At 37.7% G+C, this 25,812-nt stretch overlaps 1 protein-coding gene across 3 annotated transcripts; it reads left to right on the top strand.

Annotated features, from left to right (window-relative positions):
• Nucleotides 1-563: 563 nt before the first annotated feature.
• Nucleotides 564-25,802, top strand: CLGN (calmegin). 3 transcript variants are annotated; one of them, XM_041461771.1, is made up of 16 exons: nucleotides 564-899; nucleotides 5,188-5,358; nucleotides 6,138-6,208; nucleotides 7,975-8,033; nucleotides 10,084-10,225; nucleotides 10,421-10,502; nucleotides 11,253-11,502; nucleotides 13,268-13,457; nucleotides 14,049-14,162; nucleotides 14,725-14,881; nucleotides 15,742-15,957; nucleotides 17,360-17,479; nucleotides 17,657-17,795; nucleotides 19,230-19,310; nucleotides 21,376-21,500; nucleotides 23,721-25,802. In XM_041461771.1, exons 2-16 carry the CDS (start codon nucleotides 5,197-5,199, stop codon nucleotides 23,790-23,792), a joined length of 1,980 nt encoding a protein of 659 aa, XP_041317705.1. In that variant the 5' UTR covers nucleotides 564-899; nucleotides 5,188-5,196; the 3' UTR covers nucleotides 23,793-25,802. The 3 variants fall into 3 exon arrangements, with proteins under 3 accessions (XP_041317705.1, XP_041317704.1, XP_041317703.1); XM_041461770.1 differs by lacking the exon at nucleotides 564-899 and adding an exon at nucleotides 940-1,162 and having other exon boundaries at nucleotides 11,253-11,445; XM_041461769.1 differs by lacking the exon at nucleotides 564-899 and adding an exon at nucleotides 940-1,162.
• The last annotated feature ends 10 nt before the right edge of the window (nucleotides 25,803-25,812 follow it).

The following is a 25,812-nucleotide window of genomic DNA, read 5'->3' as shown; positions in this document are numbered from 1 at the left end:
GAAGCACAGTTATGAAATTCTCTGAATTATGTGTCTCCATTCTCGTCTTAAATCTTTTTAGGGACTTTTGCAAAGCACATGCCAACACTTGTCTTCAGTACAAGAGGCAGATATGAACTTGGCTTTAGTAACTAATTTAAAATGTTTTTATTTCGCTCGGCATCGCGGCACGTATGTTCAAGCGTAAGGGTGAGTGTCCAACTGTAACTAAGGGTTTCGTTAATTCGAGGTTACAGGTTGGGAAATTCTTTATCCTGGCGGCTCCCTGGCTGCAGGCGTGTGGGGCAGGGCGACGGCCGATAGGCGCCGTCCCGTCCCGTCCCGCGGACCGCGGCCATACCAACAACGCCTCCCTCAACGGCGCCGAATGGCGAGGGGCGGCGCCGGCCAGAGGCGGCGGGCGATTAGCTGAGGCCGGCAGCCGCAATCACCGCGCATTGGCTCTCGCCTTAGTTCGGGCACCTCCGATTGGCGCAGCTGGCTGCCCATCTCCCGCGCCCCCACACGCTCCGCGGCGGCTCCGCTCGGCTGCGCCGGGGTGCGCGCGCACCGCTGTGATTGGCCGGCGCGGCGCGGCGCGGCACGCCACGAGGTGCGGCACGAGCTCCCGCACCTGCTCCCGCATCCCCAGGAGCGCCGTGCGCGTGCGCGGCCGGGGATGCGCCGGGACGAGGGGCCGGGCCTGGCTCCGGCTCCCACTCCCGCCACTGGTAACCGCCCGCCGCGGGCCGGGCAGTGCCGGGACCGCCGCCGGTAACCACCGGTAACCGTCCGCCGCGGGCCGGGCAGCGTCGGGACCTCCGCCGGCAAACGCCCGCCGTGGGAGGAGTGGCGTCGCGGTGCTTGGTAACCAGGCCGGGAGAAGCGGTAGCCGCCCAGTCCCGCCGCGCCGCCGGGAGGTGTGTGTGGATCCCGTGTGGCGAGGCGAGGGGAGGGGATGGTGGCTGCCCTGCTCCGCCTCGCTCTCCTCAGTCCCCGGTGGGCGGTGGCGCCCCCGGCTCGCCCTTGTCTCGCGGCGGCGACGAGTCTCGAGGGTGCGGTGGGGGAACTGGGTGAAGGTGCCGCAGGGAAGGGTTCGGGCGCTCAGCCCCTTACCCGAGGCGGGCAGGAGAAGAGCGGCGTCGCGGCCTTCCTTCTCCCCTCGAGGTATCCCAAAAAGCAGGTTTGTGTTGGGTGCTGACAGAACACCGGACGGCCGTTTGACCCAAAGGTCTGGTTTTTAAAATTGGGAAATAAGGTCCTGTTGAAGGTTTTAGTCGAGCTCGCTGTAGCAGCAAAATATCTGGAGGGACCTGCGGGAGTGCAGCATTGCGGCTGGAGTACCTGCTGAACTTCACATTCGGCATCCATTCCAGCGCAGCGTGCTTAGCATCTCATGTAAAGGAAGGGAGGTCCAGTTTTCATACCCAATAAAGGAAAAAATTCAAGTTGTGTAGGAATTCTTGCATGCATTTCATGAAGCAGTTACAGCTGAATGTTGTCTTATGTCAGGTTGGTGCCAATGTAGCAGAATGGGGGAGGAATAAAGCAGCTCATGGTTATGGGTGGAAGAAGGGGTGTGTGAAAAAAATCCTCCACTTTTCATGGCCCTGGATGTAATTGATATTTGGCCCTATGAAAAGCCCATGTGTTGATACTGGATGCAGGAGCTTTGGACTTCAGAGTGAGAATGCCTGTCTCATTCCTTTTCTGCTTGAGAATCCAGAACTCTGGGAGTTACATGGAAAAGGCATGACCGTTTTCAAAGTCCAGAAAAAAGTTAGTAATCTAAAAGATCCTGGCCTCTTACTTAGTTCTGCAGCAGATGGAATAATGATGCTGCTAACTTAACAGCATGTACACAGTATGCAAAAGACCACGGTACAGAGGTGGACGCATTTGCACCATGCAACCCAAATCAAATCATTCAGGTGGGAAGGGACACCAGGAGGTCTCTCCTCACCTGCTGTTCACAACTGGGGCAGTCCTGAGGCTAGTCCAGGCTTGCTTAGAGATTTTTTTCTGACTGTCTTGGAAAACCCCAAGGACTGAGACTCGGCAGCCTGTACTGCTGCTTACCTGTCCTCGTGGAGAAAAACATTCTAATAGCCAGTCAGAATATGTTTACAGCTTATGGTATTGTCTTTTATAAATACTAATCTGTCTCTCAGAAAAAGCAGCTTGTTACTTTAGGTGCAATATTCTGCTGATGTTGCAGCACTGTTGGTGGTCCCTAGAGCATGCTTTGCAATAGTACTGCTGGCTTAAATGTGCTGCTGATGTGTAGCTGTGCTGTGGTTGCCCATAGCAAAAAGTGACCAAGCTATGGAAAATGTATGTTTAAAATTACAGGTCTGAACATAGATACATTGACAAGACTGCTAGTAAATATGTTTGGTGTTTTGTGAGAGCCATAGACTCTTCCAATTTGCTTTGTTTTGCTGTTTGGCAGTTATAACTGTGAGAGTCCTTTTGGCTTATTTTCACTGCCACCTTGAAAATAGAGTAAGAAAAGTTTCTCATAGTCTTCCTGTGTTAATTAGGAAAGTTCAGTAGGTTTTAAAGATAATTAAATGTGTAGTGTGAAGTTCTGTTTTGAGACTCATTGGCTTAGTTGAAAGATTTATTTTATATTCTAAGACTGTAGTGTGGCAGAGTTCACAAAAGTGAAAGATGCCATGGGCTGGTTAAAACCATCTTTGCCTGGCACTTGAGTGATAACTGTAATTGGTCTTGATAACATATTTCAGCACTTCTGGGATTATTTTAAAAGTATATCAAAAGGTCAAAGGTTAAAATGCGCCTCTTCTTGAAGTAAGAAGTAAGAGATATAATTGACAGCTGAAAGAAATTAGGGAAGTCCTAGGTAGGATCAGGGAGTAGTGGTAAGATTCAGTGGGAACAAAGTGAAAGCATCAGAAATTTTGTAAGGGAGCTGTTTGGAAAGGTGAGTACTAGTGTGTCTTGGATGCCTGTGTTAGTCTGTATATGGAACAGAAGTGAAAAGTGAATGGGGCTAATTACAGTAAAATTTTGGCTATGTAAGTGAAAAGCATTTTGGATCATACACAAACACACCTGAAATGTACTGGAGGAGAAAGTTGTACCTCTCGTTCTGCTTTAGGGGAAGCAGAGACCATGTGCATGACAAACTAGCAAAGGTAAGGTAGGCAAGCTATATGCTAAAAATGCAAGTCTGATACTTGGTTAATATTTGACACTTCAGCTAGGAGCTAAGGAGTCCCAAAGGTATTGATATGGAATTCTGTGAGAACTTGTCCTAATACGATGGTTAAGGAACAAGAAAATGGGGTTGGTAAAACTGATAGTGCTCAGACAAAGGTGTTCAAAAATACACCATAAGATTAAATAATCACCTGTGATAAACTCAGTTACTTTAAATCTTCAGGGCAAGATTATTTTAAGTTCTAGAACTGCTAAGGAGGTCAAAGAATTAACAGTATCTCTAGTTTTAAATAAAAAAAAAAAAAAAGTCTTAATACAAAACACTAGTAAAATTTGCAGATAACTATTGAAATGTATTACCTGAAGAAAAGAAGGAACCACAGACTCACCATCTTCGAGCAAGGTTGTAAGGTCCTGCAAAGAATGGCAGGAATTGTGGATAGGAGTGGGGGAGAAAAAAAGAATGGTAATATGATTAATGTAGTTTTGTGGAAAATAGGTATTAGTCCCAAAAAAAGAGGTTTTTGATTATTTCCTAGTATTGACATAGTAATAGTGTGTGAAACACTTCTTTATGATAATCCTGTGTTTTATTATGTTTTGGCTCTAAATATAATCAGTGCAGTTTATATTAAATTAACAGATCTTAAAAGAAATAAAGCCCTGATACAGTTTGATCTATATTTGTGTTGCTTGATAAAACTTGCAGGTGTTAAAAAATGAATGATGAAATAATTACAGAAATAATTGGTGCAGTTACAATGTTTGAATTGCTTACCAAATTTGATAAAGCCAGGAAGAAAGAAAGGAAGAGACTCATACTTTCAATATAAGATAGTATCTATAATTGCTGGGATATTTAGAGTTGTAGTGGTAAACAATTTAATCTCTAAGGAGTGATGATGTAACTGAGAGCGTGGCTACTGTCTCAGGTGCAAAAGGTATCTCAGCACCAGAACTTTTAATATAACTGGTACTGGCTACAAGTAATGCAAGGCTTGAAAATGTCTTAAAATAGAAAAATAAATACCAGCATTTACTTAAGCTTACTGTGAATATGAATTAGTAAGAAACAAGTTATAAATACCTGTGCAGAGGTGTCTAGAATCTGTCTTCATTCTGTTTACAAATTCAGACAAAATAATTTAAAAAAACACATTTTTTGCAAGACCTTTGAGGAAGCTTGCATAGGCATTTTTGATACTGCACTTCCTCAAACCACTGGATGCTCTAACATAAAATTGGATTTGTATGTCTGCCAGATGTGAAGACTGGGCAATAATCATTTCACAGCAGATTAGATTGAGAGGCTGGGGCAATTTTCTGCTATTGACATATTCATACTTACACAGATTAAAGATTTTCAGGTTTCCCTGAAATAAGAAATGTATTTGCATTTAAACTCTTGCTCTACCTTACTTAAGCTTGAAAATTACTGGATAATAATTTTAATCAGAAAATCCTTTCTGAAACTATCTTACACTTTCTTTTGGCACTTAGAGCTGGAGGCAGTATACACTCTGCACTTATCTAAACGTAGTCATTGGTAGTAGGGGCAAATACAAATGCAGTTCTGGAAGTGGATAATAATACATTCTAAATCTATAATTTAATTTTTCCTAATGAAAGGGATGTTGCTTATTGCTGCATTGTAAAGACTGATTCAATTTAATTACTTGTTCAGATTGTTTACGAATGAGAAAAATAAAAGCAGTCTTGCTTAGTTCTTAAAAAGCATACATATTGCAGTCAGATTGTTGCTAGATTTGGCAAGGTAAAGGAACAACATGCTACAGGCACTTCCATAGGGAAAACAGGAGGGAAAAGAGAGTCTGAGAAATAAAAAAAAATTTAAGAAAGCAAATTAAGATAATATTATAATGACAACACTTTTTGATAGTTATTTCTCATTATTTTAATAGGATTTTTTCCTCTTTTAGATAAAGTCTGGGGTAAAATTGAAATAATATTGATAATATCATTGAAATTATATTTAAATTCTAAACTTTCAATTCTTCTTAGTTAACTAAGATGCACTTCCAGTGGGACTGGCTGTGGTTGGGTGTCCTGGTAATTAGCTCAGTGACTTTAGGAATGGAAAACGAAGAAAATCTGGATGCAGATGTTGAAGTGGAGAATTTTGACAAGCAGTCCCAAGAAGCTGATGTTGACAGAGATAAATCTTCTCTAGAGGTAAGATTACAGAAGTCTTTAGTTCAAGCTGGTTAAATACAAGACACATAGTTCTAACTAGAGCAAGTTAATCTGCATTTGACAGCTGAGTGGGTCTCAAATATGGCAGTCTGAGTTTTTTGCTTGCTATATGTGACATACAGGGCAAACTTAATGAATGAATCTCGTATGCCTGAGTGTAAAATCTCCTGCCTCTGGTCAATAGTCATGAAAAAGGTTTTTCTTCAATCTAGATACAAAACCTTTTGTTGCAAGTCCTAACATGCTGCTTCTAAAGAAGTAAATAGAAAGCACCTTGGTCTCACTGAGACTTTGACTTTCAACCAGCTTCTTGACTTCATCAGTCACAGCTGCCTCTTGACACTGTCTTTATTACCAGAAAATCTGTATGCTATTCTTCAAAATAGATGCAGGCAATAGATGGGAAAACAGAAGAATGGAAAACATATAAAGAAAGAAACAGGGAGGAAGCAGATTTGGTCCAGGTTCATAAAAATGTTTGGGGTTTTGTTTCACAGAAGATGTAACAAAGCTTTAGTTATGAGCTTTGAATAGAGGAAGCAACTTTGAAAATTCAGAGATATGAAACTGCTCACTGTTGGAGGGATGCACACAAACTGTTGAAATGTGGGTGGAGGAGAAGTGGTTTTATGCTGCTAGGTATTTCTAATGAACAATATCTGTTGGTCTGCCTGGGTGGATTACTTCTGGAGATAGGAGAGTGTATTTCAATTGTAATTTATGTTTGTTATGATATGTTATCTGTACATATTTCTTAGGTTGTGTACCAGACTCCAAAGCCAACTGGGGAAGTGTATTTTACAGAAACCTTTGATGAAGGATTATCAGGGTAAGCTTACATCTTAAAATTATAAATTTTTACTTTCAGCAGTTTAACTTACAGTGGCAGGACTTATTTTGTATTCATTTTTCTGCTACTATCTTTATAAAAATAATTTTTATGGGGATTAGAATTTGGAAGACTATTAATGCTTGCTCCAAATACGTCATAATGTTAAGTTGGACACTTGACATTTCAGATATATTACTTTTCTGTGTGTTTTTTAAGGAAGCTTTTAATAAACTCTGGATTTGTGGACATTAAGAAAAACAATACAAAGATTTAGCCAGTTGGGTTTAACTAGCTGAGAGGTGAAGTGCCATTACATTTCAGTAGCAAACTCTTTCTTTTCATGTGATCTTAGGTATGTGTCAGTTCTAAATGTTAAGTGCAAAAGCAGCACCTGTGATGACAGAAAAAAAATATTAGATAGAAGAGATGATAATGGTTGTTAAAAAAACAAACAAACCACTGAAAACCTTGATTAACAGATGCAAAGATTTAACTGGGGTACTTGAATGAGGTAATTCATCCAAGCTTCTAGCTTTTTTGAGAACTGTTCGAAGATTAGTTTGTCTTCGTATTAAATCTAATGTTCAGAGTTTTAGCTACAATGCTTGGTATTTTTTGGTCCATCTTTGCATAATTTACATAAGGCTAAGGAGTATGGAAGAAAGTTTTATGAGAGAGGCAGCATGCTGCTTACTTTCTTCCCTGAAGTGTGGAAAAGAGTATGTATAAATTGATAGGTAAGAATAGAGTAGCTTTTTTGAGAATGGGCCTTGAAAATTTTTCACATGGCTTGTAGAGATGTTTTATGTCCTCACTGGTCTCTCTCCTGGTAGGCCGAGGATCTAGTTTGCTATTTATACTGTGAAGCTTTTCCAGCATCTCTGTTAACAGTGAACAAATGTGACTGCAGTTCGAGCAGAAAAGAGAAGGTATTCATCCCTGAATCACTCCATGCAGAGGATAGTTCAGACTGAATGAAAACAGTTCTTTCCAGAATAAATCATTAGAACGTATCCTTGTGGTTGACACAATAAAGAGTTCAGCAGTGCTGTTGGTTTAAGACATTCCTGTGCATGGCTCCAGATAGAGCTGCTGTATGTCCAGATGAGGGTGGACTGCCCTTTTTTTTCCTTTCCAGAGGAACACTTGTGTGGAGACTGTGCATATCTTGTGATACCCTTAATGAGATAGCCAAGTTTGCGTTCCTCATAGAATCAAGGAGATCAGGAGTGTGTTTGCCCTGTTGGATCTCCTGTGTGCAGTACAGTTGGAATCTTGCATTTGTCACTTACATTCCCTTTTGTCCTTTGCTATGCATATGTACTCTTACTGTCAGATAAAGTTAAGATTCCTTTGGCTGATTTCTTTTTCTTTTTTATTGAAAGGTATTATTTCCTCTATTGAAGGTATTATACTTGAAACTTGCTATTTTCTGTGCATTTTTTATATTAAATGCATATTACATTCTGCCAAACTGAATTTGTATATAAAACTGAAGTTTATTCAGAATTAAATAATTCAGAAATTTAATTACTTTAGACTTTTAATTGTCTATTCATTTACATTTTTAGGAAATGCTGTATTAGATTGCTCTCCTTTAATTTTTCTTTGCATGTTCTTAGAGCTACATGCAATTCCATGATGCTGACTCAAAATCAGTATTACAGGTTCACAGCCTAGAAGCAAAAGCTTTTTTTCCTTTGTTTGTTAAATAATACAGCTTTGCCTAGATAAATCAATGACCAGTACAATTTTTTTTTTAGGTGGGTGTTGTCTGTAACTCTGAAAGATGACATGGATGATAACATTGCTAAATATGATGGTAAGTAGCTTTAATGTTTACCTCCACTGTTTAGTTTGTGATGTTCCGTTGCTTTTTGAGAAATAACTACCATTTCTTTGAGAAATAACACAGAATACTTGTCTTTTAATGTCTAGATGGCATAGGTCAAAAATGTTAGTTTGTATAATGACTGTTATCCTGAAACTAAAATGTGAAATGTTGCTCATTGGGTTATTTAGTGTGAAGATTACTTTTTTTGTCATTCCAACAATGTATTGCCATGGATGATACCAGAATACTCTTTGGAAACTGAATATTTAATACTGTTTGTTTATGAGTATTGTTTCTTTAGAACTGTCTTCTCTGAAATCCTGTGATTTCAGAGAGAGATTTACTACTTCAATTTCAGTTGTTAAACAGTTTTCTAAAGCATTGTGTTCCATTTTGCTCCATCTGACCTTCTGCTGATTCATGGCTTGGTCTCTTGGTATAGCCTCTGAAACAAGAAAGTTAAAACTGCATTTTTTTTAATACTTTTTCAGATTGCTTGTGCTTGAATGTAGGGCTCTTCAGTGGTTCTTGTACAGTTTAGTCTTAGAATAGCCAAAAACAAATTTGGAAAGTAATAATGAAACTTGTACTGATGGTTTAATCATTGCAGTTTGCACTTGTGATTTCCTAGTCAAGAATTGGCTGCTTAAAATTTTGGCAGATGTGTGATCTGCACCAATAATTTTGCAACCTGAGTTTTATTTCATTCAAGAGGAGTGGGGAGAAGAGAACAAGTTTCTACTGCAACAGAGAAGTATTTGCTACTGTTCTTATGTCAAGTGAAATCTATTATATTAATAGAAAGTGGCAAGCAAGCATAACTTGCAGAACAGAGTAGGAACTGATGATTCTAAATTTAGTGGTTACCAAAAATAATTGGTAAAATTAAGAAGTTGCTGAGGAGATACCTGCACAGGTGAGATGCTTATGAGAAATGAGGCCTCTCTGATTGCTTGGCTTCATATTAAATAAAAAATTGTCTTTAATGTCAGAGCAGTCTTATTTACTTGAGGTCAGAAAATTCAACATTTAATAAAGTCTGTGGTAAAGATACATTTTTGAACTACTTTCTGATTCTTTTTTCCAGTCTTATTGTTTTGCCTTGCATTATTGTTTGGCCTTAGTTTCCAGGAAGGAACACTATTGAAGAGGATTGAATTCTCCTCCTTCCTGTCTATGAGGCTAGAAGAAACTAGGAATTTGTTATTGACTTGCATATCTGCCCTTCCTTAACAACTTTTACTAATCACACTTCAGATGAATAAAAGTAAATCACTGTTTCATTTGCACATCACAATTTATGAATCTTCTCTAAATTACATGCTGAGGAATTCCTGCTGTTTTCTTCTTTTTTACATTGACACAGGCGTTCTTCAAAATTACAGCGGATTGTAAAAGTAGGGTGTTTTGTGTTGTTCTTTCCTGGAAAAATAAACCCCAATGAATCTTGTCCTGTTAGTCTCTGAGAAAATGTAACTGCCCTTTTAGAAGAGATCTTGTTCTTTGGATATTGGGCACGTTTGTATTTATCCCAAACTTGGAGAATGTATAAATATAGAATCTTCTGTTTTCAAAGCTGTAGGCTTGTTTTGGACTAAATCTGATAATTCTTGGAAAGACTTTGGGGAGGAGGAGGGAACTTCATCTACCCTGTGATTAGATTTGAATCAAGAGATTTTAATTTTATTAAGCAGAAAAAAAGTAATTATGCAGGTCTTTAGCTTTACACAGTGCTTTGTGACTAATGTTTTTTATGTGATGATGGTAGAAGTAAATGTAAAATCTGGAGAAATATTTCGTTCCTCCAGCCATTGTAGGATACCACAACCTAAAGCTACAGATCTACAGTTAATAAAGTTTACTGATAGATTTTTTTAAATTTGAGAACAAGAAATAACATCATTGACATCAGATGCCAACTTTCTGCCTTACTTTGGCAGCTAGGCTTTATTTGTTGCCAACTCTTTGCTTTCAACAAGGCTGTGATTTCTTTATTCAGACTGCATTTTTTCAAAGACTGTGTGTGTGTGTGTTTTAGGAAGATGGGAAGTAGAAGAGCTGAAGGAAAACGCAATGCCTGGAGACAGAGGATTAGTGTTAAAATCAGTGGCAAAGTATCATGCAATATCAGCAATGCTAGCAAAAGCATTTGTTTTTGATGATAAACCTTTGATTGTTCAGTAAGTAATCCTTCAGATTTTTTACTTGATGTTTATTAGTAAGTTAAAACATTTTGCTTACATAGAGGTGTTTTGACAGTAGGTACTAATATGCAGTCTCAATATATTCATAATTAGAAGTGCAGATTACCAGTTTATTCATATTTTTCTGATACTTTTCTGATAGAATGTTTTTGTCTCTTTCTCTTTGTCCAGATACGAAGTGAATTTTCAAAAAGGCATTGATTGTGGTGGTGCATATATTAAACTTCTCTCCAGTAGCAATGACTTGAATCTGGTATGTCTTCTTGCTTAATATTTGCTATCAGTTGTTCATTTGAGGAACAGCTTGGTTCTCCATGGGTGGTGTCTGATATCCAGGATAGACGACTTTTGTGTACATTTAGTATGACTTTCTGTTTTAATAGAAACCATAGCATCTTAACTCATAACTTGTTAAACAATTTTACTGATCAGCACATGCATATTACTGTGTATTCCAAATACAGAAAACATTAAATAGTTAAAAGATACTGACATAACTGTGTAATGCAGCATACTCTGAAGGAGAATAACTGTATCTGATATTTTCAGGGTTGTTTGTTACTGTTACTTAATGCAGAGAGAAAAAGATACTTATAAAATACTGGATATTAATATCCTGGGGTTTATCTTTATTGGAAAATTAAATTGTTATGAAGAACAGTAACCAGTTCCCTTCCACCTTTTAGTGTAATGTTTTTAGAGGGAGAGAAATACTTGGGTGGTTTGGTTTGTAACAGGCATTCTTACTTAACATAAGGATAAAGTCTAAATATATAAAGGTATTCATCTTTCTCAAAGAGACTGAGAGTAAGTCCATTCCCTGAAAACAGAGAGCACCCAGCTACTCCATAGGACTGTTGAATTCCTTTAATAATTTACCCTACCACTTTTCATTTACCTTTTAGAAATAGGTAACTATGCTTTATGCCAAGAAAAAGAAGTACCAAAAGTGACATAATAAAATGTCCAGTATAACACATGCTCAGCTTTCTTGCTTCTACAGGAATACTTTTTTGACAAAACACCTTACACTATTATGTTTGGACCAGATAAATGTGGAGAAGATTACAAACTACACTTTATCTTCAGACATAAGAATCCTAAAACTGGAGAATATGATGAAAAACATGCTGAACGTCCTGATGTAGACCTAAAAAAATTCTATTTGGACAAGAAGACACATCTGTATACTCTTGGTATTGTTAAATTCTTAAAAGTGGAATTCCAGTTCTTATATTGGAGAGATGAAAAATGTGGGTTTTTTTCTGCAGAAGCTTTGTAATTGAGTCTTTGTTTGTAATGGCTTGTTAATTCTGAGTGGTGGTTGCTTAATGATTTGAGTTAAATGGCTTAATGACAGGGCTTAACTGCAGGACATAAAGTAGCTTTCAGATGCTACAGCTTAATATTCAGTTACAGAAAAAACTTATCAGCCCTGACTAGCCTTTATAATAAATGCCTTCAGTAATTATTATAATAAAACTATTTTTACTGGGAAAGATGTTAAAATGTACAACTGCCCAATATTCTGGGAAGGTGTCAGAGTTCATACGAATTCAGTTAAATCTGTTGCATGCCACACACCACTCTTTTCCACATGTTAAGAGTTCTCACCAACACCTGCATCTGAAGCAGGTCAGCACAGACTCTGAAGTGAATGAGTATGGGCTGATTTTAATTCATATGACAACTCTTCTTGTACCAGTGAACTGTACAGAGAAATAAAAGTTAATTTTTATCCCCTTTTTCTAACTTCTGAGGGAGAATAGCAGTCAGAGAATGGGCTAATCTGTGGCATGCTGCAAATCCAGCCAAATTGACTGTACTTATGAACTTCACTGAATAGTGATAACAGAAGGCAAGTTCAAGTGCTGTGCCATGGGAAAATTTAGTGGTTTCTAAAATAGATTGCTGTAGTATGCCACAGCAAACTTACACTTTTAGATAATAAGTCCTAATTCCTAATAATTTTAGGAATCTCATCATAAAGGAATGCATGCATTTCTGTATTTGGATTGTTTGTTAAAAATTATTAATCAAGGTACTTAAACTTGAATTGCATTTATTCTGTTACAGTTATTCAAACAGACTCCATAGAGCTATGTGATTCCAATGCATTTATGTGACTGGTAACAGGAGTTTAAAAATTAGTTGTGTTTTATCTAAAGGTGAAATGGGGGTTTCATTTTTGCATTTATGGATATTTTAATGCTGTTGAAAATTTCAGGCTGGAAAGCCATCATTAGATATTATCAAACTGTTACAAGACTGTTACTGTGGTTTTCTTAACCTGTTTTTAGAAAACTGGCATAAAAGTGTAATAGTAATTACTTTTACTTAGTAATCTTCATTATGTTAAATGGACAGTTGAACCTGCTATTTAACCAGTGAGCACATTTATAAGTGCTAATTAGAAATAGATCTGGATGCATCTGGATACTGAGTCTAACACTGTTCAGTTCTGTGACCTTGGCTTCTCAGTTACTCACACTTGCTAACATCCAGGAAATTCTCTTCAAATGTTTAAGCATTTGCAGTGTGGCTGTTAGAGGTTAGAACCTGACAGAAAATGCTGCTTTGATCCTTCTGCTATGTTACTGGTACAGTTTTTGTGTTCCCATGCTTTCAAGTGTGAGATTGTAATTTATTAGCAGAGATGCCTTTTGGGATAGAGATTCTTTTTGCACTGTCTGTGCTTTTGAAGTAAAAACACAGAATTTTGGCCATGTTGGTGGGTTTTTGAAAAATGTCTTGGGATGTGTTTGGATGTGTTTCAGCAATTGAATTTTTTTCAAGTTTAATCTTTGGGGACCTGATGCTGGTCATACATTCCCTCAAGAGCAATGTTTTGTGTCCAACAAACTTCAGTGCCTGAGTGAGGAGTTTGTCTCCTCTACTAGTGGGGATCCTGTTTGCTGTTATTTGATTAAGTCTGTGCTTATTCTATAGTTTTGGTTAAATATATCTGTAAAATTGAATGGCTCCCTTAGTTCTTCAATATAAATTTCTTCAATTTAGTGCTGAAACCAGATGACACGTTTGAAATATTAATTGACCAAACGGTTGTTAGTAAAGGAAGTCTTCTTGAGAATATGATTCCTCCAGTAAATCCTTCCAAAGAAATAGAGGATCCTACTGATAAGAAGCCTGATGATTGGGATGAGAGACCAAAAATACCTGATCCAAATGCTGTCAAACCAGATGACTGGTAAGGAGAACATTTTCATTTTTACCATGTGTTTTACATACAGGTTATTTACTTGAAAGATTTGACTGGTTTTATTTTGGGGTTTACTAATGACAATTGAAATACGTTTCACTAAAAGCACTGAAGTTTGACAATATATCTGAGGTGGGCATAAGGAGACAAATAAAATTGTTACTTGCTGATTTTGTGCCTTTCATGGTTGCAAGTAGTAACTAAGGTTGCTACATATGAATAAGTTTTTTCTACCATATAGTCCTAATGCGCAATGAATTTCTACTTCTGTGTCAACTACTGTTCTTATGGCAACTCAGGAAGAGTATGGAAACCTCAATGGGAACACCTGACTGACACCTGCCATTTGATACCAGCAATTTGTGGACTAAATAGCACTATAAAACAATGTAAATATAATCCAGTTATTTATAAGCAGATAATTATATGTGTCATGCTTATGATCAGTGAGTCTTATTCTGTTGTGGTTTTGAAAATCATCTCTTTCATGCCAGTTGTAGTCATCTGAAACGAACATTGGTCCAAACATTGGTCCAAAGTCAGGCTACTGTATTTTCTAACATAAGTCTGTAATTAAAGGGATGAAGATGAACCTGCCAAGATAGAAGATCCTGATGCTGTTAAGCCTGAGGGGTGGCTTGATGGTGAACCACAGTATGTTCCAGACCCTAATGCAAAAAAACCAAAGGACTGGTAAGTGCAGATTGGTAATGTGTTTTGTAGATAAGACTGTTCCATGCGGCAGATTACTAGTTGCAGAAGTCAGTCCATATCTCATTGTCTTTTGAGGTAGTAAGTTGGAATGTGTAAGGTATGGCCAAATATTTGTTGGTGTGGGGGACTGCTTTTATAAAAATATGAACTTGTCCTTGCCTTTTGTTTTCTGAAGATACATAAGTAAAAACAGAATATGAAGGTCCCCTTTGAAATAATTTGCTACAGTTTAAGTTGATAACTTGAAATCATAATGTAAGTCTAAAAGGGATCTCTAAGCATCCTGGGTAGAAGTCTTTCAAGCTGTCTGCAGAGGCAGGAATGTAATTGAAGTCAGTCATACTGTGGTAGTTACGAACATGTGACCTTTAAGTAAAAAGGCGTAGCACTCCTTAAAAAAAGTGTTTATACTGTTGGTAAAGTTCTGTGAGCTGGTCAGGGTTCTGAAGTTGTTACAACAATAAACCCTAACTTCAGACTGCCAGTGTTTGACATTTCACTGATCTTGAAGCAGTTGTTTGTAATTTTTTTTTCTCCCTAGGGATGAAGAAATGGATGGGGAGTGGGAAGCCCCTCAGATCCGTAATGCAAAATGTGAGGCTGCACCAGGTTGTGGAGAGTGGGTTCGTCCCATGAAGAATAATCCAAAGTATAAAGGAAAATGGAGAGCACCTATGATAGATAATCCTAACTATCAGGTAATAGCCAAATTGTTGGTCATAGCTAAAAGATACAGAGCAAGCAAGTCAAAGTAGTATATTTACTTAGGCTTTTTTGCAGTATACTTATATTTTAGAATGAGTCTGAATACCCTCCCTAATTGAAGATCGTTTTGCTTTTAATTTGCCTTTTTTTCCCTTGAAGTATACTGGGAAACAATAATGCTTCTGGTATTAAAACAGCTTACTTGTTTAAAGTTGCCTTTTGTACAATTTTCATTGGTACCATTTATTTAGTATGGTCTTCAGGATTGTATTCTGAATTACATTAGGATTTTAAATATGAGTCTTTTGAATTAGTCTTTTTTTTAATATTAACAAAAGAAGCCTTTCAGTAAGGAGAATGCCTGACTAGTTCAATTTTACAGGAAGCATCAATTTTGGGGAATTTAATTCCCCTCCAAATATAAGAGGTAATCAGCTGGATATTAAAGAGAGTTACTTTGTATTATTTATGGGAGTACTTCAGTCTGATGTCTTGGAGGGTAAGATCGTAAGCAGGTTTGTAAACAAAATTGGGCTCTAATTTGCGCAGGTATCATAAGGCTGAATTTTCCTTCCCTAAAATTTTCTCTAACACTTTTGGTAAGAGTCAGTTATCACTGTAACCTCTACAGTAAAAAGGAAAATAATTACTTAGGAGGTCTGCCCTAAACCATAAAATTGAGACTCATCTGCCAAAATCCTACAGGCTATTTCCAGTTCTGTTTTAGATAACTACTGTAAACTCCTACAGCTTGTCTTCTAAAATAAAAGTTCTTATTATTTTGATATCTCTTTCAGAAATAGTTCTTTTGGTGAGCTATAGGTAATGTGATTACATTTGTTTCCATTAACAGGGAATCTGGAGCCCTCGGAAAATACCAAACCCAGACTATTTTGAAGATCTTCACCCTTTCAAGATGACTGCTGTCAGTGCTATTGGTTTAGAACTGTGGTCTATGACATCTGATATCTACTTTGATAACTTCATCATATGTTCAGAAAAAGAAGTAGCAGATCGCTGGGCAGCAGATAGCTGGGGCTTGAAGAAATTAGTAGCAAGTGCTAATGAGGTATAAACTGTACTATGTTCTTGATAGTAGAAAGTAGTAAGGAAGCTGTGCTGTTGGAAGAATTTTCTATCCATCCTGGCCGAGTATTAATTTGTCTGCAATTAATAATTTTGCTGAGTAACTCTGATAGGTTTTCTGTCTTGTAGTTCGGCTTTTCCCAGCTTTCCCAGCTGAATATTTTCTTGACGTTAAAAGGGTTCTGCATTTTACTTCAAAACCTAATAAGAAATTGACTTTCTGTGAAGCCTTCTGCTGTTCACAGTAATATTGGAAATTCAGTACCTGACAGCAAGTGAAAGCATAAAGGCTGAATTACTTACATTCAAAGACTTCCCCTCCTGCCCCTCACCGCCTATTTTCCCTTGTGGTTATATCCATGATATATATTATTTTGATGCTTCCCTCCCATGAGGAATGAATAGTCTAGTGTTTGTTTCTGTTTAATAATTTTAGGCCTTTGGCTGTTTAGGTGTGCATTTCTATGTGTGCATCCACATTTTGTGTACTGCACTTTGACAGCCTTCCTCTCTCCTTCCCTGTGCTGTGGGATGGATCTGCCCTGCCATAGGGGATCATGGGCTCCACCTTCACTCCTGTTTCTGTTCCCTTTGATTAAATGGCAACAGCAGGCTACTGTTCTGGGGGGAGACACGATGGCTTGGTGGCAAATGTGGTCAATTCCTTACAGCTGCTGTTGTCACAGAGTCAGCAAGTAGCAGCAGCATATCTGTCCAGGAAGACTATCTCTTCACACAACCTTGCCCTTTTCCAATATGTTTGGGTTTATGTCTGAACCTGTATCCATACCTGTATGCACAATGACACAACAATTGCTTTGAGTCCCCTTGTTCCACTGTGCCTCTCAAACTTCCTTAGTTCCTGATGTCCCTCTTACAGAGATGCACCAGGCACTTGCCTAAGTGTCTCTACTCTGTAAGTCAGAGCTGTACTGGGAGGACAATTCACTCCCTGAATAATTGGCTGTCAAAGGAGAGAAGGTGGTAATACAAGTGAAGCCAGCATTGCTCCTCAGCCTCTTGATGCTTTTGAAGCTTTCAGCTGAGATAGTACAGTGTGCAGGAAAAATGGTAGCTGGGAAGGGTGTAAAGTGTGAGGTTGCCAAGACTCCAAATACTACTTTACAAAGTTGAGTTGTGGCTGGTCTGGTGTGTTTGGAGTTCTACATCTGTTCCTCCTTACTCAACACCTGCCACTTATTTGCAGTTTGTAGAGTTGTTACTTTACTGGTATTGAAATGCAATATTGCTTTAGTCATTAAAAAGCAAAGGTAAAGAAGAGGTTTGGACAATACAAATGTATACAGTATACTTCATAAACTTATTTAAGTGTAGAGAGGGATATAAATGCAATTTTTTTTAATTTAATTTTTTTTTAAATACAGCCTGGTATGTTTAGTCAATTGGTGACTGCTGCAGAAGAACACCCATGGCTCTGGGTTCTTTACATCTTGACTTTAGCTCTCCCTGTTGGTCTAAGTGTGTTGTTCTGCTGGCCAGGAAAGGTTAGTGAAATTTACTATATTTTTATTTGGTTTTATTCTTAATAATTTATTTGGAAACTGTTGAGCATCAGTGCAACAATATGCCCTTTTAATATGCCATTGGTATTACTTAGCTTACAGTGCCTGTTTAATTCTTAATTGGAGTTGAAATATAAATAGATTTTTAATTTGTTGTAGAAATCAGATGAATATATTGACTTCAAAAAGCCTGATGTATCTAAGCAAATTACAAAGGGAGAACTAAAAGAAGAGATAGAGGAGTTTGAGGATGATGAACTAGAAGAGGAAAAAGAAAATGAAGATACTGATGAAGATGGTAAGATGAGTAAGAGTGTGTTGGTTAAAGACATGAATATAACTAGTTCATGGATTACATTGCCAGTAATTACAACCTGTTTTCTTAGACTATGTGAAATGTGCCTTGCTCTGAGCCTTTTTTTGTCTTTGGTAACTTCCAGTGAGTGGCATCCCGTGGCTAATAAGTCTGAGAAATATAAGCAGAAAGTAAGGCTCTACTCAGCATTTCTTCACTTTCAAGAAATGAACATGCTTCCAACACTATTTTTTTATGTTTGTAGACAGTGATACATATGTTGTCCCTTCTAAATATTTCATATATTAAACGCATTTTAATTATTCACATATAAGTACCTGAAACAGTTAAAGTCACTTTATTCTTTAAAATGTGTCTGGAATAGCTTTAAGTCTCTAATATAAATCTGCTTACACCTCTCTGGGAGGATTATACTACTCTGTTGGTCACTGATTTGAGTTACTCTTGTTAAAACTTGAAAATACAGTAGGCTTGAACTACTAACGTCTGCAGCTTCCTTTATGTTGCTTTTTAGCAACATATTGCATGCCTGCAGAGGTGTGTCCTACTGCCCAGGGGAGAAATTAATGACTCCATATCCAGCATCCAAGGATAAAATCATCCCATGTTACTGTATCAAAGATTACTGGCTACTACTCAGCTATAGCTTTGAGGTGCTGTTAGCATTTCCCTGTATCTACATAATGAATAAAAACCAAAGCACCTAACTTCCAATGCATTATTGTGACTTTGATGAGAAAATTTTTAGCTTCAGAACTCTGCAAGATTCTGCCTCTTATTTCACTCTTCCTTGATGAGAACAAAAAAAAGTGACAAGGGACTGGTGTGGCTAATTACAGACATAGCAGACATTCATCTTTTGGGGGTTTTGTCTTGGTACTGACATCACTTTGTATTACTGACTGAAACATGGTGGGTTTTGTCTGACTTTGCACCATGTTCCATGAGTGTAGATGGCTTCTGTCTGCACTACTTAAAAGCTCACTCATCATCAGCAGTTCCCATGCCATTACTGACAGAATTGAGTACATATTTGGCACAGTGCTTGCCACACCAAACTTAGTCCATTTGCCTTGCTATTGGAGAGCCTTACCAAGGTACTTAATTATTCTGGTTATGCTATATACATTCTTTACTTTAGTTTAAATTGTAGGTACATGATTTCAGTGTTGTATCTTCCTACATTTTCCTTTTGATCTTACCCTACTCGACCTGTTCTTTGCTCCTGAATTACAGACTCTGTTTTATTTGACCCAGTCTTGATGCAAATCGTAGTTGTACCTAATATGCTGCTGTTGCAAGGCTGACATTCCTCAGTTCCAGTATTCAGTTAATTTATTGCTCTTTTGCCTCTGTGTTGGAAAGCATTAGAGAATTTTGTCTTCTGCCTCCTTTTCCTGATTCTTTTTGCTACAGAAAGAAGAGAAATGGAGGAGACAAGAAAAGAACTTAAAAAGGATAATACAAAGAAGATGGGAAGGGAGGCTCCTCTTTCAGGTACTGGGAAAGGGAAGCAATGGGCCAGGACTTGCAAGTCATCTATCTGTTTCCTTCCCTCTTCTTCCTTGTTGATGGTAGAACTTCCAGCTGGTGGATGCCAGCTTCCAATCAGGTGCAGATGCAAGTTTCCTCTGAGATTTCTCTCTATGGTATCCATAGTCATAAATATTTTCTACTAGTATCTTTGTCTCCTTATGATTTTTACGGTTCCTTCGTAGTCATTACCTCCTCTGTTTTTTCTGGAGTTGAAGGCAATGGGGTTTTGAGCTGTGGATACTGAGTGACTCGAAATCCACATTGTATCATGGGACCATTTAAAAATAAAGAAAAAGGAAGTGCGGCACAACAGCAAATTTTAGAAACACCTGGTGATTTCTTTAATACCAGCGACAATGAGTTGCTGGCAGAGTGTTTCTTGAAGGGTATTGTCCATGGGATTTACTGTTTTATTTTGTTCTATGTTAATTTTTGTGGCATTGTCTATTTGTCTGCTTGACCTGTAGAAAGATATTGCAGGAAGTAAAAGAATGTTGCCACAAAATGGAGTTTCAGGGGCACAGTCTGAACCTTATTTGTCAAGTTCTACATTTATTTATATGAAATAATGCTTAAATTACTAAATGGTTCAACTTAAAATAATAATTTTACATAGTATAGTTTTCCATTTCTGAGTTCTACAGCTTATGATATCTGAAGTGTTTTTTCTTTGGGGCTTTTTCCCCTCTATTGAAATTCATACTTATGGGGGGAGCTGGATTTGCATAATTTATAATTTCCAATCTCTTTATTAGAATATCACCAAAGGCTTTGTGAATTTCTGCCAAGCACTTCTATTAAGGGCTTGTTTTTAGGACTGAGATCTTTGTCTGTGTCTTTCCTAAACATAATCTTCATTATTTGGTCATATTTCTCCTTTTGATAATAGAAATAGAGACATAGTGGACATGAACCAGGTATACTGGCATGGCAAAACGAACTTCTTAGTTCATAACCAGTGAAGCTCTGTTTGGCTCAATTTATAGCTATATTGCAGCCAGAGTTCTTGGAACTTTTAAGTACAAAGATTTGACTTCCTCAATTTGAGACAGAAGTCTCAAATATTTTAACAAATTAGGTATTTCTAGATTTTCATCACCAAGAATCAGGAAAGTCTAGTCTGATATGTGACTACATTCTTAATTTGTATGGATACGTTTGTTTCAGTTTAACTCAAATGCAACAGTAAGAATTTGATGTGAGTACAGATTTTTGTTATTTGTTTTTGGTTTTTTCCAATTTTTTTCACACCTAAGCAGTGCTTATGACAAGTAGGTGTGACCTGACAAGGACAGAATTGAGCACTACTTCACTGCTGTTTTTAAAAAAGCCACTGGCAGACTGTTAAGTTGCAAAATGCTGATGAATATCCTTTCTGTGAGATTTAAGATTTGTTTACTCTTGATAGAAAGTATTATAAAGGGTACTGGTATTGCAGTAGTAGTGCAAGCTGGACATGCTTTGAGTGAACTAAGGGAGTACAGTGCTTTTTTGACTAGTTTCTGCATTGCAAAAATGCACAAGAAGGGTGGAAATAAAAAGCTGCTTCTCCATCAAACAAAACAGTATGTCAGAAGAATTCCCTGCTGAAAAGGGGATGTGCCCTTAGGATGTAGGTGTCTCCCGTGATGGATGACTGATATCTGCAATATTTTACTTCCCTGTCTAACTCAGAATTTTTTCAGTTGTCCTATTTTGGACTCTGCTCTCAAAACTGTCCAATACAATAGCTAGTTTTAAAGTAAAGTAAATCAAGTCCTTTAAGTCAGTAACAAGTCTGAAGACAGACTGTTATGAAAAGAGGCAAAGTTGGAGGTGTTAAAATTGGCTATTAAATCTGGCAGTTACCACTTTCTACTAATTCATGAGAATTCTACTCTGTATCATAGAGATGTTTTTATGGGTTATTCTGAAAAAGCAATTCATTCTAAGACTGAAATTGGTTTATTTTCCTTTACTGGTGTGTCTGGATATGGTGTATTTGTAATACAGTTCTGTTTACAAAGGAAAATTAACTCTTCTGCAGAAGGTGAAGGTGGTGAGGATATTTATGATGATGAAGAAAATGAAGTTCCAGGTGAAGAAGAAAATGAAGTTCCAGATGGAAGTCAAGAAGGTGATAGGTCAAATAAATCTGATTCAGAAGATGAGGTAAGTTTGCATTTTTCCCTACTTTCTCCTTGCCATTGTCTGACGTACTTCTGACTAAGCTCAGTTACCTACAAGTGTTTTTCTTCTGCTGAGCCATAAAACAAATTGTGAGGTAGAAATATGCTTTCCTTTCAGTTTGACACCTCAAATGCTCTGCATAAATACAGGTACAGTATAGAAGTGGTTGGGCAGCTCTCTAAACATGACATATTTTTACAGGAGTATAGTTTTTAACAGATTATTAAATGAATTGCAGGTCTTGAAAATTTGGTTGCTGCAGCAGATTGGTCAGTTTTCATTGTGCTTTTCAACTGATAGAACATGCTTCCAACTGAGTAGCCTTTTCTCAAGACCTAGAAAAGCCTTAAGTTTTTCAGTTACGTTTTGGGGTTTTTTATTCCAAAATAAGGTGTTAAGCAAAATGACAATACTGTTTTTGAACACAGCATCTGCAGCTTCGTTTTTCTTGTGCAGATTAATCCAGTCAGCCAGATATTCTGCTAAATTATTTTCATAAAATATCATTGTATAATGGAATTTGTGCTTTTCTTGTTTGTCAGCTACTCATTATTTCTTCATTTAGAAACTGCTAAGTGTCTGAAACACTTTAGATCCACCCATTGATCATCTTGTGCTTGTCACTCCCTAAATGAGTCACTTTCCAGGTTAAGGGAGTTGTTTAATGTAATGTTAACCCTTTTCATGTAAAACTCTTCTGGGAAACTGTACCTTGCATGAGGTTGTGTTGTTTCAGCACTAAAAGTCTTTGTTAATTACCCCTTAATCTGTACTTTCTCTCATTCCTGTAAGAAGTTTTCTTTTCCTTGTACATTTACCTAGCAATACAGAACCTACTAAGATTCACATGACTCCTTATGAAAGTAATAGCAAGCTCTCAGTGTGTCTGGCATTACACAGTGTCACAGTGAGGCCATGGCTTGCTTTTCTCTGAGTGTTTTCAACGTGTAGGTGTTTCTGTTGTGAGTTGTCTGGAACACATCATGTACCCCATGTCCTCACTCAGGCTAGGCCACACTCGGTCAGCTGTTCCTTCTAAAGGAGGTGCCTGCCATTAGGTGATGCAGCAAAATGAGGAAGCAATGCATTATATGAGAATGGATTTCACATTGGAAAGGCTTTTCCTGTGCCACCGTAAGCCCATTGCTTTTAAACTGGGAACACCACATCTGATTTAAGGACAGTTTGCTCTATTTGTAGCTCTCCAAGGGGAACAGTTAAAATGTTTCAAATGCATTTTACTTCAGAAGCGAAAATAAAATTAGCAAAAGGTGCTCTTTAAGGAAATTGGTAAATTAATTTAAAAATCACTGCTTTTAAACCAGCAAAGACATGGGCAAAAACAAATTTCTGACATCAGTTTAAACGTACAGCTCTCTTCTTTCTGAATATAGAAATGAAAAGTCTTCTACCCACTTTATTAATCATTGCCATGGATTAGGGGCAAATATGGGAGAAAACCTCCAAAAGGGGTCCCCCCAGAAAGCATACCCACCCATACTGGTTCGGGAAGGATTCCTCAGACAGAAGTGGAAAGAACCTGTTTATTTAACAGGCAAAACACCCCCAGCACACAAAATGAACAATACCATATGACAACACTCCTTCACCACTCTGAAAAGGATGACAAATTCAGAAAGTCTCTCCTGGGCGTGGTCGCTCTGTTGTTGCTCCCTCCGGCGCTGGGGATAGCTGCTGCAGGCCACAAACTCGTGGTGTTTCCCAGGTCCCGGTCCAGAGCAGGTTTCAGTGGTTCCAGAAAGGGAAAGGAAAAACAGTCCAGGGAAAAATTTGGACTGCTTAGCTGAACTAACTAACAAGCAGAAGCAAACAGCAAGAGCAAAGCAGAAGCAAGAGCAAAGGAAAAAGCAAAAGCCGCACTATGTACTGCCCTGTCTCTGTGTCCCGCCAGCCGTGGGGGAGCAGGCTGATAACAAACCAAAACAAAACATTTGCTCTTCATAGCCAGTCTTGAAGGCACAGAACATCATATCCAGCATAAACAGAACACACGACTGGGGATACAAGCATCATAACCTCACCCTAGGACAATTAGTAGTGTGGAAAAAATGTCTCATCACTTAAGTGATACATTTAGTGATAAAATGACTGGGGAATTCAGGAAGAGGAATAACGTAGCATGCCAGTTTCAATAATCAAAATAAGTTTAAAATGTTAATGCTGAGTTTATTTTTTCTCCAGGAGAAAGAAGCTGAAGGAATGGGAGATCGTCCACTGAAATCGGTGCGCAAAAGAAGAGTACGAAAGGACTGAGTTATTTCCAGCTGGTGTTTGCAGGTCTAGAGACAGTGATGGTAACTTTTGGTGTGCCATTTTAGTGGGCCTGGCAAATTCCTGAGCTTTGATAGGAAAAGGAGGGGCTCATTGCTGTTTAACCTCCTATTTTAATTCTCTGGCCTCTTTAACAATCCCAAACTTCCTCAATTCCCTTTTTCTAAGGAGAAATGCTATCTGTGAAGTGTTAGCTGGTATTTAAAATTCAAAATAAAAAGGAAATTACAAGCTGACTAACTGATTTTTATGTGAAGATTCTTAAGATTTGAAGTTTCTTAGAAATTAGTATTTAGTTGGAGATAAACTTACTCTAAATATTTTTAAATAAATGCATTATAATAATTTTGTAGCTCTAGCACAAAATAAGCTGTTTACAGTTTTCAGCTTAAAGAAGATGGTAGTACAGATGTAGCATCTATAGCAGTTCACATTGCTGTGAGAAAAGGTATTATTTTCTGTGCAGAGCTAAATGCAATAATTGTTTTTGTATGATGATTTCGTGCTAGCAACAATTTTTATTGTAAATTATTTATTTTAGTTGATCTTGTTACATGGGAGGTGATCTGTTCACTTTAGGCATTGGTTGCAGTAATTTATTTTCAAGATATATTTTAAAATAGAATACAAGTGGTAATTGTGATTTGTTTTACTCTTGAAGGCAGGTATCAAATCTGCAGGTCATATACAAATGATTTTTTCAAACTTTTATAGTTCTCATGTTCCAAACCAGAGTGGTATAACCTGTTTATAGAATACTTGCTAAGTGTATATTGTCACCTAAAAATATGTATTAATTCTTGCTTAATATGAAATTTATTAATACAGATAAGAATTTTTGATGGATTAAGTTTTTTACGATGTGAGTAATTTGGGTATACTCATAGTTGAAATAAACTGCTTATTGTAAAGAAACATTGTTTCATTGAAGTTCAGCTGTATATTAAACAATAAAATTTCACTCACCAGAAACCTTTTGGCCGCTGCCTGTAGTAGAATGTGTAAATGCTAGCAAAAGTAGTTATACATTACAAACTAAGTAGAAATACATTAATTCATAAAGAATCTAACAGATTTTCTTGTGCCTGTCATAAAATTTGTCTGCTTTAAAAAGAAGTATTTTCACAGCAGATTCCATGGAAGTCTCTAAGAAATGAATGCTTAACCCTAATGAAGAAGCCAATGTCCTCAAGTGCTTGTTTTGAAGTGTTCAAAAGTTAATTATATTTGACTTCTTTTTGGCGTGAATTACATGGAAATGTCTCTAGGTTTTTGTTTAATTTGGGACTTTTTGTGTCTTTTTAAAAATGACTTGCAAGTTCCCATCTCTTTATTTAGGGCCTCCATGCAAAAGGTAAGAAGACTCCAGATTACTCCTCAGCAATAGATAGAAGCTTTTACCAGTATAGTATCCTGCTGACAACAGTTACTGTGAGCTGTTGGAGCTCATCTTTTAAATGAATTATATTATTTCAGCTCACCTTTGAAATGAATGTCTGAGTCTGATAGAAGTCCTTTGGAATTGTTACAGCATTTGCATGTCCTGGGGGTCTGGTTTGTTCGTTTGCTTAGGGGTTTTGGAGGGTTTTGCTTCTCTGATGTGTGATAGTTACTCTAGTTACTATTGTTTCTTTGATGTGATTTAGTTACTCCAGGGATTGGTCACCCCATGGGGAATGCTCATCTTCCCTTAGGGTTTTGAATTTAGTTTCTCCTAAAGCATTGATTGATGCCCCATCAGCTTTGATCACCTAGAATCTAGAGATAGCATACATCCTTCTGTACATCAACTTACTTGGATCTAGATTTATGCTGGTAATTATAGGAGAAATACCAGAGATGTTGAGGATTTAAGACTCTAGAGGTAGAGAGCCAGGCAAAAGGGCAGCTCTGTTCATTGATACAATGCAACAGTGAGATTTCACCCACACTTTCTGTGCACTGTCCATTTTTATCTGAACAGGTATTTCAGGAAACATGCTTCATCTTGCTATCATGGTTG

The sequence above is a fragment of the Pyrgilauda ruficollis genome, unplaced genomic scaffold, assembly GCF_017590135.1.
Source record: "Pyrgilauda ruficollis isolate IOZ18807 unplaced genomic scaffold, ASM1759013v1 scaffold154, whole genome shotgun sequence".
Classification (NCBI taxonomy): domain Eukaryota; kingdom Metazoa; phylum Chordata; class Aves; order Passeriformes; family Passeridae; genus Pyrgilauda; species Pyrgilauda ruficollis.
This window is presented reverse-complemented; position numbering and strand designations above follow the sequence as displayed.